At 33.2% G+C, this 13,710-nt stretch overlaps 1 protein-coding gene across 18 annotated transcripts in view; it reads left to right on the top strand.

The window, feature by feature from the left end:
• LOC101899720 (small conductance calcium-activated potassium channel protein) overlaps positions 1 to 13,710 on the top strand; it is a 725,164-nt gene that overhangs the window by 578,741 nt on the left and 132,713 nt on the right. For all 18 annotated transcript variants that reach the window (XM_059119190.1, XM_059119189.1, XM_059119188.1 and 15 more), the window contains 2 exons: positions 2,655 to 2,971; positions 11,991 to 12,095. In XM_059119190.1, the coding sequence (XP_058975173.1) occupies positions 2,655 to 2,971; positions 11,991 to 12,095 (422 nt within the window). The remainder of the gene's footprint in view (positions 1 to 2,654; positions 2,972 to 11,990; positions 12,096 to 13,710) is intronic.

The following is a 13,710-nucleotide window of genomic DNA, read 5'->3' as shown; positions in this document are numbered from 1 at the left end:
GGTGCATTAAAGCCTTGAGCACGCAAACATTTTGGCCCCAAACCTTGGACATTCGCCACCCAAGAATGGTTACAAAACGAGGTACTTCGCTTCATTTCCAACGCCCAATGGCCACTAAAATCTCCGGGCACCAATCCGTTGCACTATTGTGTCTGAAGTATTTTGGAAGGCAAGGTTGGCACCAAAAAGTACCAAATTGTCGATTACCTCAAGCAAGCACTTCGCCGGGAATAGGCCAAGATACCGCAAAGCAACATTCGGGCAGCGTGTGACTGTTTCATTGGCCGTTTGAAGGCCATAATTCGTGTCAAAGGCGACAAATTCGAACAAATCTAATCTCATTCTAAAATTTGATGCTATTTCCGACATTTTTTGAATTCATTTAATAAAATTAAAAAAATACATATAAAACTTATGGCATTTGCCTTTGTTGCCGTTTTATCTCACTCTGCATATCTTCGTCCGAATTCAATTTTATTGTGCGCCAAATATGTAATACCTGTCCAAATAGGATGTTTTTCAAAACATTCTATCCAATTCAGCCCAGAAACAATTAATTTAATAAGTTTTGAAAATCGATTCAGATATAGCTATAGCTCCCATACATATGTTTTGGGGTTTTAAGTCCTTCACATGCCTAATATTCTCATTCCACAGGAATGATATTTGGTAACTGATAATTTATGGAGCATAAAAATACCTCTATGAAATTACCGAGATCAGATCAAATTTGGATGTAGCTGCCACATATATATCCTTATCCGAGTTTAGGTTTATTAAGTACCAAATGGTTAATATCAGCACAAATGGACTGAATTTTGGAACTTCGGGCGGAATTCAGCGTGGAAGCAAGTACTTTAAATTTCAATGAAAATCGGTTCAGATATAGCTTTAGCTCCAATCTATATGTTTTATCCGATTTTGTGTTATATGCACTCCATGACAATGTTATTTGATACCGGACATCAGATACAGCTCGAGAATACCTCTGGCAAGTTTTATTAAAATATCTTTTATAGCTTCGACATACATCTTCATCCGATTTTACGGTTATTGTTCACCAAATATGTTATATCAACCCAAATTTGATAGATTTTTTCATATTCAACTGAATTTTTCCATGTGTTGAAACCCTGTACGGTATATGTATTTTTCCAATAAATTATTTTTAATATTATCCCAAATTTTGACTTCTCTAAAACCATGATACCCAATCAAATAAGGTTCATAGTTGGTATCTACTTCATCTTCATATAAATTCCCAATATCAACTTTTTGGTTATGGGAGCTCTACTAAATAAGCATTGTGGCGTAGGATATCATATAATGATATACTGGGTTTTTTGTGATTAATAATAAAAAATGTGTAATTATTTTTATCACAGACTAAAACATACTGACAATTTAAGTTAATCTCCACTGAACCTTTCAAACCCCAAACACACCCACACACATATATATATTATCTTTTATGTTCATACCAACCCAGAAAAAAAAAACACATCTTCCAAACTTTTTCTCATAATACCCACTCGCTCTCATAATTTGTGAAATTGTCTAATTGTCTATATATTTTCCATCCGAACGATATTTGTTGTTGTGTCCATAAAATATAGCCACCAACACTGTCACAACTATCACATACTACCTGTCTTGTCTAAGTACTTCTTGTGTATGTTTGTGTCATAAATATCCCTTAACTTAATAACAGACAATAACCACAAAAACAACAACAAAAAACAACCACAAAACTAAAGAAAGAAAAATAGCTATTAATACTTTTTGCTGCACAATTCTCCAATTCATAACATTTACCACATTAAACTTTCACTCTGAACAAGAACAACAACAATAACAACAAGAAAAAAATACAATTACAATGGCTACCTTTACAATTTTTTTTATTAGAAAGTGCAACAACTTAAAGGAGAAACTACAGAGAACTAAAACACAACCCAACCCTCCAACCCCCAAACACCAGAGAACAACAAAGCTATAAATACTAACACCTTTTCTAATAACAATGCAATAAAATCCTGTTTTACACACACTCACCACACACACACACCAACACTTAACAACAACAACAAACTTACTTTCTTTTCCAATATTAAACAAGTCAATTGGCCCTACTCTCTTGTTCTCAATTAAGATACTCAATTCTCATTTTGTGTTCACCTGTTTAGTTTCCGCTCATAACTCTTTTTCCATAATAGAAATAACTTTCTCTCCCACTCTCTGTCTCTCTTTGTCTGTCTGTCTGTCTCTTTGAATGTAATTATCGAAAGTCGAAATTGTGTGTCCATTTTTTTTCTGTTTTGTTCCCTTCTGTTTTGGTTTGTGTGTGTGTTAGTGTTCTCACATATTAGCCTATACAATAACATAAGATTATATCAAAAAAATACAATAGAATATATAGAGAGAAAATGTATTAATAAATCAATAAATTTCCAATTAGTTGTTAATAATAACTGCATTTATTTTGTCTGTTTTAACAATGTTTTTTCTCTGTCTTTCTTCCTTTTTTTTGGTGTTATTTTATTTTTCTTCTTTTTTTTTCTCTTTAATTTATCTTTTTAACCTGAATCCTGGAAACCTGGAAAATAAAATGGAAAATCCCGTAATATTGCCACCAATTCCACCACCGCCAACAGCTATTTATGATAGATAACTGTGCCGACGATTGGAGAATCGCTATGACATGGCAACGAATTAGTCAAATAGGTTTAGAACTTTTTATATGTGCTATACATCCAATTCCTGGTGAATATTATTTTCAATGGACAACAAAATTGGCGAACAAAAACAAAACAATGGGCACCGAAATGGTGCCGTACGACGTAGCTTTATCATTACCCATGTTCCTTCGTTTATATTTAATATGTCGTGTAATGCTTTTACATTCAAAACTATTTACGGATGCCTCATCACGGAGCATAGGTGCTCTAAATAGGATAAATTTCAATACAAGGTAAGTGGAAAAACATACTTATGTATACTTTCAAATAATAATATCTCTGACTCTGTTGTTTGATTTTGAATCGCATCTAAGTCCCATTCGACATAAAATTTCCAAAATACAAGCCCGTGATTCGGAATGATTATTTTATATGAATTTTTGAAAGTTTAACTTAAAATGTTATACATAAACCAAAAATATAATTTTCGATAGATTTTAACAGATGTCCAATACATCTTCTACAAATTATCGATAAATATTTTTTAATTAATTTATTTTATTTATGAAATATTTCGATTTAATTTTAATAAATTCTCAACAGATAGATCCTGGATAATATTTCTATATATTGAAGATTTTTTCACTGCTTATGAGAGATTTTTTTAATTCTCGAAAGGATTTCGATTAATTAGAGATAGGTTTCTAATTGATTTTATTATATACACCATGAATTTTCAATAGTATTATTTATTTATTTTGATTGCAAACAGTTATTTGTTACGTTTTCAAAAATATTATCATTTTTCGATATTTAACGATTCATTTTTTACAGGTATCTATTGTAAGATTTTAATTATCTATCGTCATTTTTATACCTTCAGCCATATGACTAGAGAAGGAGGGTATATATCATTTGATACAACCAAAATGCCTCATCGAAAAACTCATTATTGGACCAAATCCGTTTCAGAACATTTGGAGTCGATCTAGCAATGGTTGTCTGTCCGTCTGTTTGCCTGGCTTGTGCGCATGATAACTCTCGAAGGAAGCGTCCAATTTGGTCCAAACTTGGTACATTGTAATATTATTATCAAACTTAGATCGAGCTCGGACATGGCCAATATCGGTCCACTCCTTCTTGTACCTCTCCCACAAAAGGCCAAAAAATTTCAATGAAAATAATTTGCGTATAGAACAAGAAAGAATCAACCGATTTTTTTCCAACTTTGCAAATCGTAATATTTGCATCAGTGCTAGGTTAGGTGCAGAAATGGACAATATCAATCCCCACAAAGGGTCAAAAGCTTGAATAGTTATAACTTTTACAAAATGTAATGTAAGAGTCCGATTTACTTCAAATTACACACATTACAATATTTTTATTAGCGCAAGATCTGGTGTGAAGATGGAATATATCGGTTTACTCCTTCTAATACCTCCCCCACAAAGGGTCACACTTTTGAATATCCATGAAGCTCATATAACGCGAAATTAACATCTGCTTCCATTTAGACTTTCTACATCTCGATATTTCCATCAACACAAGATCTGTTATAAAGATGTTAGAGATCGGACCATTCCTTCTGGTCCCTCCCGCAGATAGGGTTCATATTTTTGAAAAACCAAAACAATTAAAAAATCCGAAATTAGCATCCATTTCTCTTCATATTTCACACATCTCATTATTTCTACTAACTCAAGATCCGAAGAGAAGTTGGGATATATAGGTCCAGTCCTTCTGGTACCTCCCCCACAAAGGGCCACAATTTGAATATCCATGAAGTTCAAAAAACGCGGTATTTACTTCCGATTCCATTCAGGCTTGGTACATCTCAATACTTTCACCAACACAAGATCTGTTGTAAATATAGCAGAGATCGAATCATTTCTTCTGGTACCACCCCCAAAAAGATTTCAAGATTTTGAAAAACCAAAACGATTATAAAATCCGAACTAAGCATCCGGTTCTCTTCATATTTCACACATCCTATTATTCCTAATAACTCAAGATCTGGAATGAATATGGGATATATCAGTCTACTCCTATTTCCATCAACACAAGATCTGTTATAAAGATGGTAAAAATCGGACAATTTCTGCTGGCAACTTCCCCACATAGGGTTCAATATTTTGAAGCATTTCTGGTACCCTTCTGGTCACCATTTCCAATGCTTTTATCTGTCATAACTTGCGAAACAAGTCACCGATTCCTTGATATATAAAAATACGTCTCTCAACCAAAAACCTGAGCTGGATATTGAGTTTATGATTTTGCATGAAATTGGATATAAATGTTCGATTTTGTTCTATTTAAAAAATATTTTTGATATACAGTGGAAATAAGGATTTCTTTTCTTCAGTGACTTATAGTAAAATTTGATGACGAATATTTTTTTCTCTGATTTCAACTTTCGAAAATGATGCTTTGTTGGAGATTTTTTCACAAACTCATACAGGGTACGGGTTTAGTCCTAAAATGTGCTTTTTATACCCTACACCACATGGTGGTAAGGGTATTATGTCTTTGTGCATTTGTTTGCAACATGGAGAAGGAAGCGAGTTAGACCCATAGTTCCTTTTGATGATCTACATAGAATCACATTCTGAGTCGATTTATGCATGTCCGTCCGTCTGTACGTCGATGTATTCTTGTGAACAAAATTCAGGTCGCATTTATTACCCGATTGAGATGAAATTTTCCAAGCAACATTTAGCCAAGGACGAACCCTATTGAAATTGGAGATAATCGGTAAAAATTAAGATATAGCTCCCATATATATCTTCGTCCGATTTGCTATTTATTGTGCACCAAACGTGTAATATCATCCCGAATAGTATGGAATTTTGCACATACAACCAAATTAGGCCTGAAAATAAGAATGCTAAACTTAATCGAAATCGGTACAGATATAGCTATAGTTCCCATATATGTTGTTCATCCGATTTGTTATTTTTGTCCTCCGCAGCCGTAATATGCACTCTGTAACAACGATATTTGGGGAAATATATCAAATGCAGCTCAGAAATACCTATGCTAAATTTTATCGAGATGGGTTCAGATTTGGATATAGCTCCCATATATAACTTCGTTCGATTTACCTTTTATTGTGCTCCAAACGTCTAATATTTGTCCAAATTGGATGAAATTTGGCACTTACGATCGAATTGAGTCTAGAAGCTAGTATACCAAATTTGGTGAAGATCGGTTCAGATATAGCTATAGCTCCCATATATATTGTTCTTCCGATTTGTTGTATTTGTTAACCACAGCCTTAATATGCATTCCGTAACAACGATATTCAGGGAAATATATCAAATACAGCTCTAAAATATCTTTGCCAATTTTATCGAGATCGGTTCGGATTTGGATATATCTTCCATATATATCTTTATCCGATTTCAAATTAATTGTGCACCAAATGAGCATTACAAGTCCGAATTGAAAAGATACATATGCTTCGGCATATTTAGTCCTTTGAACGTAAAATTATAATTATAATCATAGCGTGTATGATTAAATTCTCCCATAAAAACCTTTAATTGCTATGTGGAGCTCTACAAAATTAGCAAAGTGGTGTAGGGTATCATAAAGTCGGCCCCACCCGTCTTTTGGACTTTCTTTAGTGTTTTTTTTTTTTTTTTTTTATTTGGTGTCAGGTTTATCAATAGATTTTCGGAAAATTCTCCTAAAATTCTTAGTACATTTTGGATAGACTTTTTCTAGATATTCACTACATTTTTGATAGATTACCGAAAAATTTTCAATATCTTTTCTATAATTTTTGGAAATTTTTTTACTAGCTTTTATAGATTTTCGTAGGTTATTTTGATAATATATTTAATATATTTTTGTTAGATTTCATACAGATGTGTATCTGATTTCCAAAGAATTTCGCATCTTGTCGAGTGATTTTTCAATGGATTTTCAGTAATTTGTTAGAGGAGATACTTATTCATTTGATGCCTCATTATATAAATTGTAACCCTTTATGAAGAAGGTACTAGAAGAAGTGAACCAATATTGCCCATTCGCACCAAACCGAACACCTACGCAAATATTAAACAAAATGAGATGATCATTGCTTTTTTTTATGAGGTACAACTTTGATCCTTTGTGGTGAATGTACAAGAAGCACTCGAACTCGATGTAAGTTTGGCAAATGTATTACGATGTACCATGTTTGGATGAAATCAGATACTTCCTGAGAATGTTATTGTGTACACCAGCCAGACAGATAGACGGAAAGTCGGATACCTCTTATACTTATATCTTGAAGCGGATTTCGCTCAAAGTGTCCTGGGGTCTAAATTCATTGAGTTATTGGATTTTGGGATCAATAGTAATGTATTTTCCGAAATCTGTGTCATTGATAAGCTCTTCTCACTTTTAATCAGAGAATTCATTACAATAAATATAGATTAAAATCGAAATCTTCACTTCATCAGAATTTTGACCTATGTTTATGTTTTTCTATTGAAGATGAAATTATTGTAAACAGGATTATGGCGTATACTTGTTTAATTTTCTTCAAAATTTTAAATTATAAATCATACGCCATAAGCACACACCTGCATTCACTCGTATGTAGCATACTTTTGAATATATGCAGATTCGACAGCCTCTAAAAATATACATTTAATTTATTAAATACCACATAATTTAATTTATTTTATGGTTGCAACACACACACACGCACAATAAATTGTATTTAATTAACAAAGTAAATTCACTTCCATCCGGGGACGGCGATCTCTGCCCTTATACGTTTTACAACTTTGTTCATTCATTCGTGGGGGGCAATAAATTCCAATGGAAAATGTTATTTTTCAATTAGACACCAAAGGTGGACAAATGAAATGAAAACATGACTTTAATGGGGGCTTTGAGAAAATTAATAGAAAATGGTTGCAGTGTCGGAGGTTGTGGCATAATCTCAGTTAATCTAAACAATTGTAATGTTTGTTTGATTTTTTTTCTCTCTTGGTGAAACACCTCCTCTCTCTCACTCACTCTCCCTCTCCATGTATGGCCTCTTGTTGAATATCAGGTGAAAACAAAAAAACTGTTGCAAATGGAACTTATGTAAATAAAAACTATTACTGTTACACACAAACACAGACACACACGGAGAAATAGAGAACTAGAGAGCACTGCATATGACACTCAATATTGTGACCTTTGTTGTTGTTTTTTTTTTTTTCTTGTTTCATTTAGAGTGTTTATAAATAAATATTCATTAGGATTGAGGATTTAATTAATTGATTTAAATGCTGCAAATGAAGATTTACAATCGATGCAACAATGGCAAGCAATAAAGCTTGACAGTTCAGAGCAATTAGTTGGCAGAGCAAGATTTGTTTTAAATGTCGTTGGACAAAATAAAGTATTTACCTGGCCATTCTGAGAGAAGGAAGTGTAACTGCTATAGGTGTGTTAACTTAATCCTAAGTGAAAAAGTTGTACAAAAGCTGCTATTGTCATGTGCTTGGCAAATTCGAAATAAATTGTGTGGTAAAAATATTTTCTTAGACTTTATAGGAAAATATATATGCATGAGTTATATTCTTATTGAAAACATAACACCTGTTTTAGGTATTTTGGATGTCTAAGCCACATGTTTTCACGATAACTCTTGAAGGGGTATCCGATTTGATCCAAACTTGGTATATTGTAATATTATTATCAAACTTCAATCGCGTTCAGAGATGGGCAATGTCGGTCCGCTCCTTCTAGTATACCCCCCCCCCCCCCCAAAAAAAAAAAAAAAGTTAACATTTTCATAGAAGATAACTTACCTCATAAAAAGAGAAAAGACCATTCGATTTTGCACACACTTTCCAAATCCCAAAATTTTTGTCAGCACAAGGTCATGCGACAATTGACAATATCGGCCCACCCGTTCAACTAACTACCAGACAAAGGGTCAAAATTTGGTATAATTATAAGTCTTATAAAATGTGAAATAAGAGTCCGATTGTTTTCAAATTTTCCACATCTCTATATTCCTACGAAGGCAAGATTTGGTATGAAGAACGTATAGAACGGGTCATCCCTTCTGATACCTTCCCCATCATGAGTCAAGATTTTGAATAACCATAAAGCTCATAAAACGCGAAAAGAGCATTCCTTTCAAACTCGGCGCATCCCAATATATCTATTAACAAAATCCTTTTGGCACCACTTCCACAAGAAGTCATTTTTTTTTTTTTTTTGAATAATTAGAACTCTTATAAAATACGAAATAATCATTTGATTGTTCTCAAATTACACACATCAAAATATTTTTATTAACCCAAAGTCTGGTGTGAAGATGTATGAATATATCGGTCCACTCCCTCTAGTACCTTCCCCACAAAGGGTCAAAATTTAAAATTTCCATGAAGCTCATATAATTCAAAAGGGTATCAGATACATTCTAAACTTCACACATTCTAATATTTCTATAAACACAAGGTCTGCTGTGACGATAGGATATATCGGTCCACACCTTCTGGTACTTCCCTCCCAAAGGGTCAAAATTTAAAATATGCATGAGGCTCATTAAACGCGAAATTAACATCCGATTCCATTCCGATATGACACATCTCAATATTTCTATTAACACCTAATTAGCTCTGAAGATGGAATATCTCAGAACACTCCTTCTGGTACCTTCCCACAACGGGTCAACATTTTGAATAGCCATGAAGCTCGTAAAATGCGAAATAAGCATTCGATACCCCTCAAAATCGGCACATCTCAATATTTCTACCTCAACCTTGAAAAAGAGGGTATAATAACACCCCTAAATATTCGTCGAAGACCCCATAAAGCATTCATAATCAACATTAAATTTAAAGTCGATTTAACGATGCCCGTCTGTCTGTTGGAATCGCAATACAGCCCTCATTATTTGGCGTAGAACTTAAAAATTTTTTATTTGTTATACCCTACCACCTTCAGGGTATTATGTCTTTGTGCATTTGTTTGTAACAGGCAAAGGGAAACGAGATAGACCCATAGTTCCTTTTGATGATCTGCATAGAATCACATTCTGAGTCGATTTATGCATGTCCGTCCGTCTGTCCATGTATTCTTGTGAACAAAATGCAGGTCGCATTTATTATCCGATTGAGATGAAAATTTCCAAACAACATTTGTTTGGCCCAAGGACGAACCCTATTGAAATTGGAGATAATCGGTAAAAATTTAGATATAGCTCCCATATATATCTTCGTCCGATTTGTCTTTTATTGTGCACCAAACGTGTAATATCAGCCCGAATCATATGGAATTTTGCATATACTACCAAATTAGGCCTGAAAATATGTATGCCATAATTTGATTGAAATCGGTTCAGATATAGCTATAGCTCCAATATATATTGTTCATCCGATTTGTTATTTTTGTCCTCCATAGCCGTAATATGCACTCTGTAACAACAATATTTGGGGAATTATATCAGAAATACCTTTGCTAAATTTAATCGAAGTCGGTTCAGATTTGGTTATAGCTCCCATATATAACTTTGTCCGATTTACTTTTTATTGTGCACCAAACGTCTAATATTCGTCCAAATGGGATGGAATTTGGTACATTCAACCGAATTAAGTCTAGAAGCTAGTATGTCAAATTTGGTGAAGATCGGTTCAGATATAGCTATAGCTCCCATATATATTGTTCATCCGATTTGTTATTTTTGTCCTCCACAGCCGTAATATGCACTCTGTAACAACAATATTTGGTGAATTATATCAAATACAGCTCAGAAATACGTTTGCTAAATTTTATCGAGATCGGTTTGGATTTGGATATATCTCCCATATGTAACTTCGTCCGATTTACCTTTTACACCAAACGTCTAATATTTGCCCAAATGGGATGGAATTTGGTACATTCGACCGAATTGAGTCTAGAAGCTAGTATGTCAAATTTGGTGCAGATCGGTTCAGATATAGCTATAGCTCCCATATATATATGGTCATCCGATTTGTTTCCCACAGCCGTAATATGCACTCCGTAACAACGATATTCAGGGACATATATATGAAATACAGCTCAGAAATATCTTTGCCAAATTTTATCGAGATCGGTTCAGATTTGGATATAGCTCCCATATATAACTTCGTCCGATTTACTTTTTATTGTGCACCAAACGTCTAATATTCGTCCAAATGGGATGGAATTTGGTACATTCGACCGAATTGAGTCTGGAAGCTAGTATGTCAAATTTGGTGAAGATCGGTTCAGATTTGGTTATAGCTCCCTAATATAACTTCGTCCGATTTACTTTTTATTGTACACCAAACGTCTACTATTTGCCCAAATGGGATGAAATTTGGCACTTACGGCCGAATTAAGTGTAGAAGCTAGTATGTCAAATTTGGTGAAGATCGGTTCAGATATAGCTATAGTTCCCATACATATTGTTCATCCGATTTCTTATTTTTGTCCTCAGCAGCCGTAATATACACGATATTCAGGGAAATATATCAAATACAGCACAGAAATATCTTTGCCAAATTTTATCAAGATCGGTTCAGATTTGGATATAGCTCCCATATATATCAAATGGGCAATACAAGTCCGAATTTAAAAGATACAAATTCTTCGGCATACATAGTCTTTCGAACTTAAAATTATAGTTATAATCATAGCGTGTATGATTGAATTCTCCCATAAAAACTTTTAATTGTTATGCGGAGCTCTACTAAATTAGCAAAGTGGTGTAGGATATCAAAAAGTCGGCCCCGCCCGACTTTAAGACTTTCTTTTTCTGGTTTTAAAGTGGCTCTATGATCAGTAAAATATAAGTAAAATTTACGTCATGGCTTGGGGCCACTGTGCTTTGGAGCGTATGAAGAACATGATTGTTTCAAATATCACTTATACGCCGCCATGCATCTAGTTCCATCAAACGGCCTAGTTCCTTATTCCGTGGACTCCGGTCGTTTGTATGAAAACACTGCGTATGATTGATGTACAAAATATGAAATTTATAAAATCACTCATACGTTTTGGAGCTATGAACCAGATTGATACAAATCTATCGATCAGACGATTCACGTAGATAACGAGGTATTTCTTCTGTTAACCCACATAATACCCGAATTGAGACCTGCAACCATAAATAACTCACTTATACATTTCCCTGAAAATTCCCCTTTCCCATACTCATGTATTTTCTTCCGGTCTCATTTGGAATTAAAATTCTGAATTTAAATCAAACAACAATGTCATTTATTATTGATTTTCTCTCTTTAATAATATTGAATAATTTAACATAATCTTCTTTCTTCTTTGTGTATTTTTCTCTTTTCTCCCTGTCAGATTTGTCCTTAAAACTCTAATGACAATATGTCCTGGTACGGTGTTACTAGTGTTCATGGTCTCCCTATGGATCATCGCATCATGGACGTTGCGACAATGTGAACGGTAAGTTTGTCATGTTTTCTTTTCCCCTTCCTTCGTTCTTTTGTCATTTCAACTCTCCAGATACTTGTAATTTAACTCCCCCCGCCCTTGGAAATTATTGTGACCCCCCTCAAAAAAAAAAAAGAAAAAAACTTTCCCTCTGTTGTTACTCTTGTTACATTTGTTTATATCCTTTGTTTCATTTTTTCGTTCTTTCTTTGGTAATGATAAACAAATTATTGGGTTTTGTTTGGTAAAATATTTCCACCCCCCTCTTTTGACCCCAAAATGTAAACAAAACCTGAATAGAAACAAAAGAAAAGCGAGAAAGCAAAAAAAAATAATGTTTTAAAACCAATTTTCAATAAAAAAAGAGTGTGAGAGAATTAAATGAAATGAAATGAAAAAAAAAGAAAATTGTTTTCTTTTTCCTTTACAACTACAAACACCATTTGCCTTCAATATGTTTGTATTAAAATAACAGAGCACGTGTGTTATGTTTTCTTATGTTATGAATTCTTCTCTTTACTTTTGTTTGTTACGTACTTACTCTCCCCATTTTCCAGACTTATCCTATCTCTCTCTTGTTTTTTCCGATTTTAAATGTTAGTGTGTTTTATTATTATTATTATTGTCAATGTAAATTTATTAACCATAAATTAAATAATTATTAACCCTAATTTATTAGCCTTAAATTTATTAACTCTAAATTAATTTGTTTATTATTTAATTAAGTGTTTTCTTCTTTCAATGTTAATTTGTTTGGTATTTTCTTTTTATTTGTGTTTTTATTTTTGTATAATTTTTTATTTGATTTTATTTATTTGAAATTGCTCTTTAGTTAATTATTTAAAAATAATATTTCAATTTTCCAACATTTCAATGCGAAATTTTATAAACGTTTGCAAAAAAAAAAATAAAATAGAGATACAAATAGATAACGGAAAGGAAAATAAAGGCACACCCCATTGAAAATTTGTAGAACTACTAATGAATTAATTTTTATAGACCCATAATAATATTTTATGCAAATACAATTTTAAATTGAATTATCGTTAACATTTACCGTGTTATTTGTGTTTATGCCACAATTAAAGCCAATGGGAAATCACAGAAAATAAAACTTATTATTTTGTGGGTCAGGCAAACAAGGAAAGTTTTTTGCTTATAATATGGAAACATTGGAAACAAATCCATAGGCTTAAAAACGGTGTATGGTGAGATAAAACAAGGAAAAAAGCTGTAAGTTCGGCCTGGCCGAACTTTGAATACCCTCCACCATTTGGTAAAAAATTTGGCAATTTTCAAAAAATTAAAATCCATTAAATATTCTGTTAAATGTTAAAAATACTGAATGTAGCCGTATATTAGGGTCTATACGACGACGTGGACCTGCATACGTAACTTTTGTCATAAGCCTGCACAGACAATTTTCTGGATAGGCTGTAATGTCCATTAGGAACTTCAAATGCAAAATTTGAGATAATTCCGGTAAATAATGTCACTGAAATCATCAAAATTCCGAATATCGGGAGGTGCCATTATATGGGGGCTATACGAAGCCGTGAACCTGCACAGACAATTTTCTGTCACAGGCTGTAGTATTCATTACGAACTTCAAATACCAAATTTGAAA

The sequence above is a fragment of the Musca domestica genome, unplaced genomic scaffold (assembly GCF_030504385.1).
Source record: "Musca domestica strain aabys unplaced genomic scaffold, Musca_domestica.polishedcontigs.V.1.1 14, whole genome shotgun sequence".
Taxonomy (NCBI): Eukaryota; Metazoa; Arthropoda; class Insecta; order Diptera; family Muscidae; genus Musca; species Musca domestica.
Note: the sequence above shows the minus strand (reverse complement) of the source record. Positions and strands in the feature narration are given on the sequence as shown.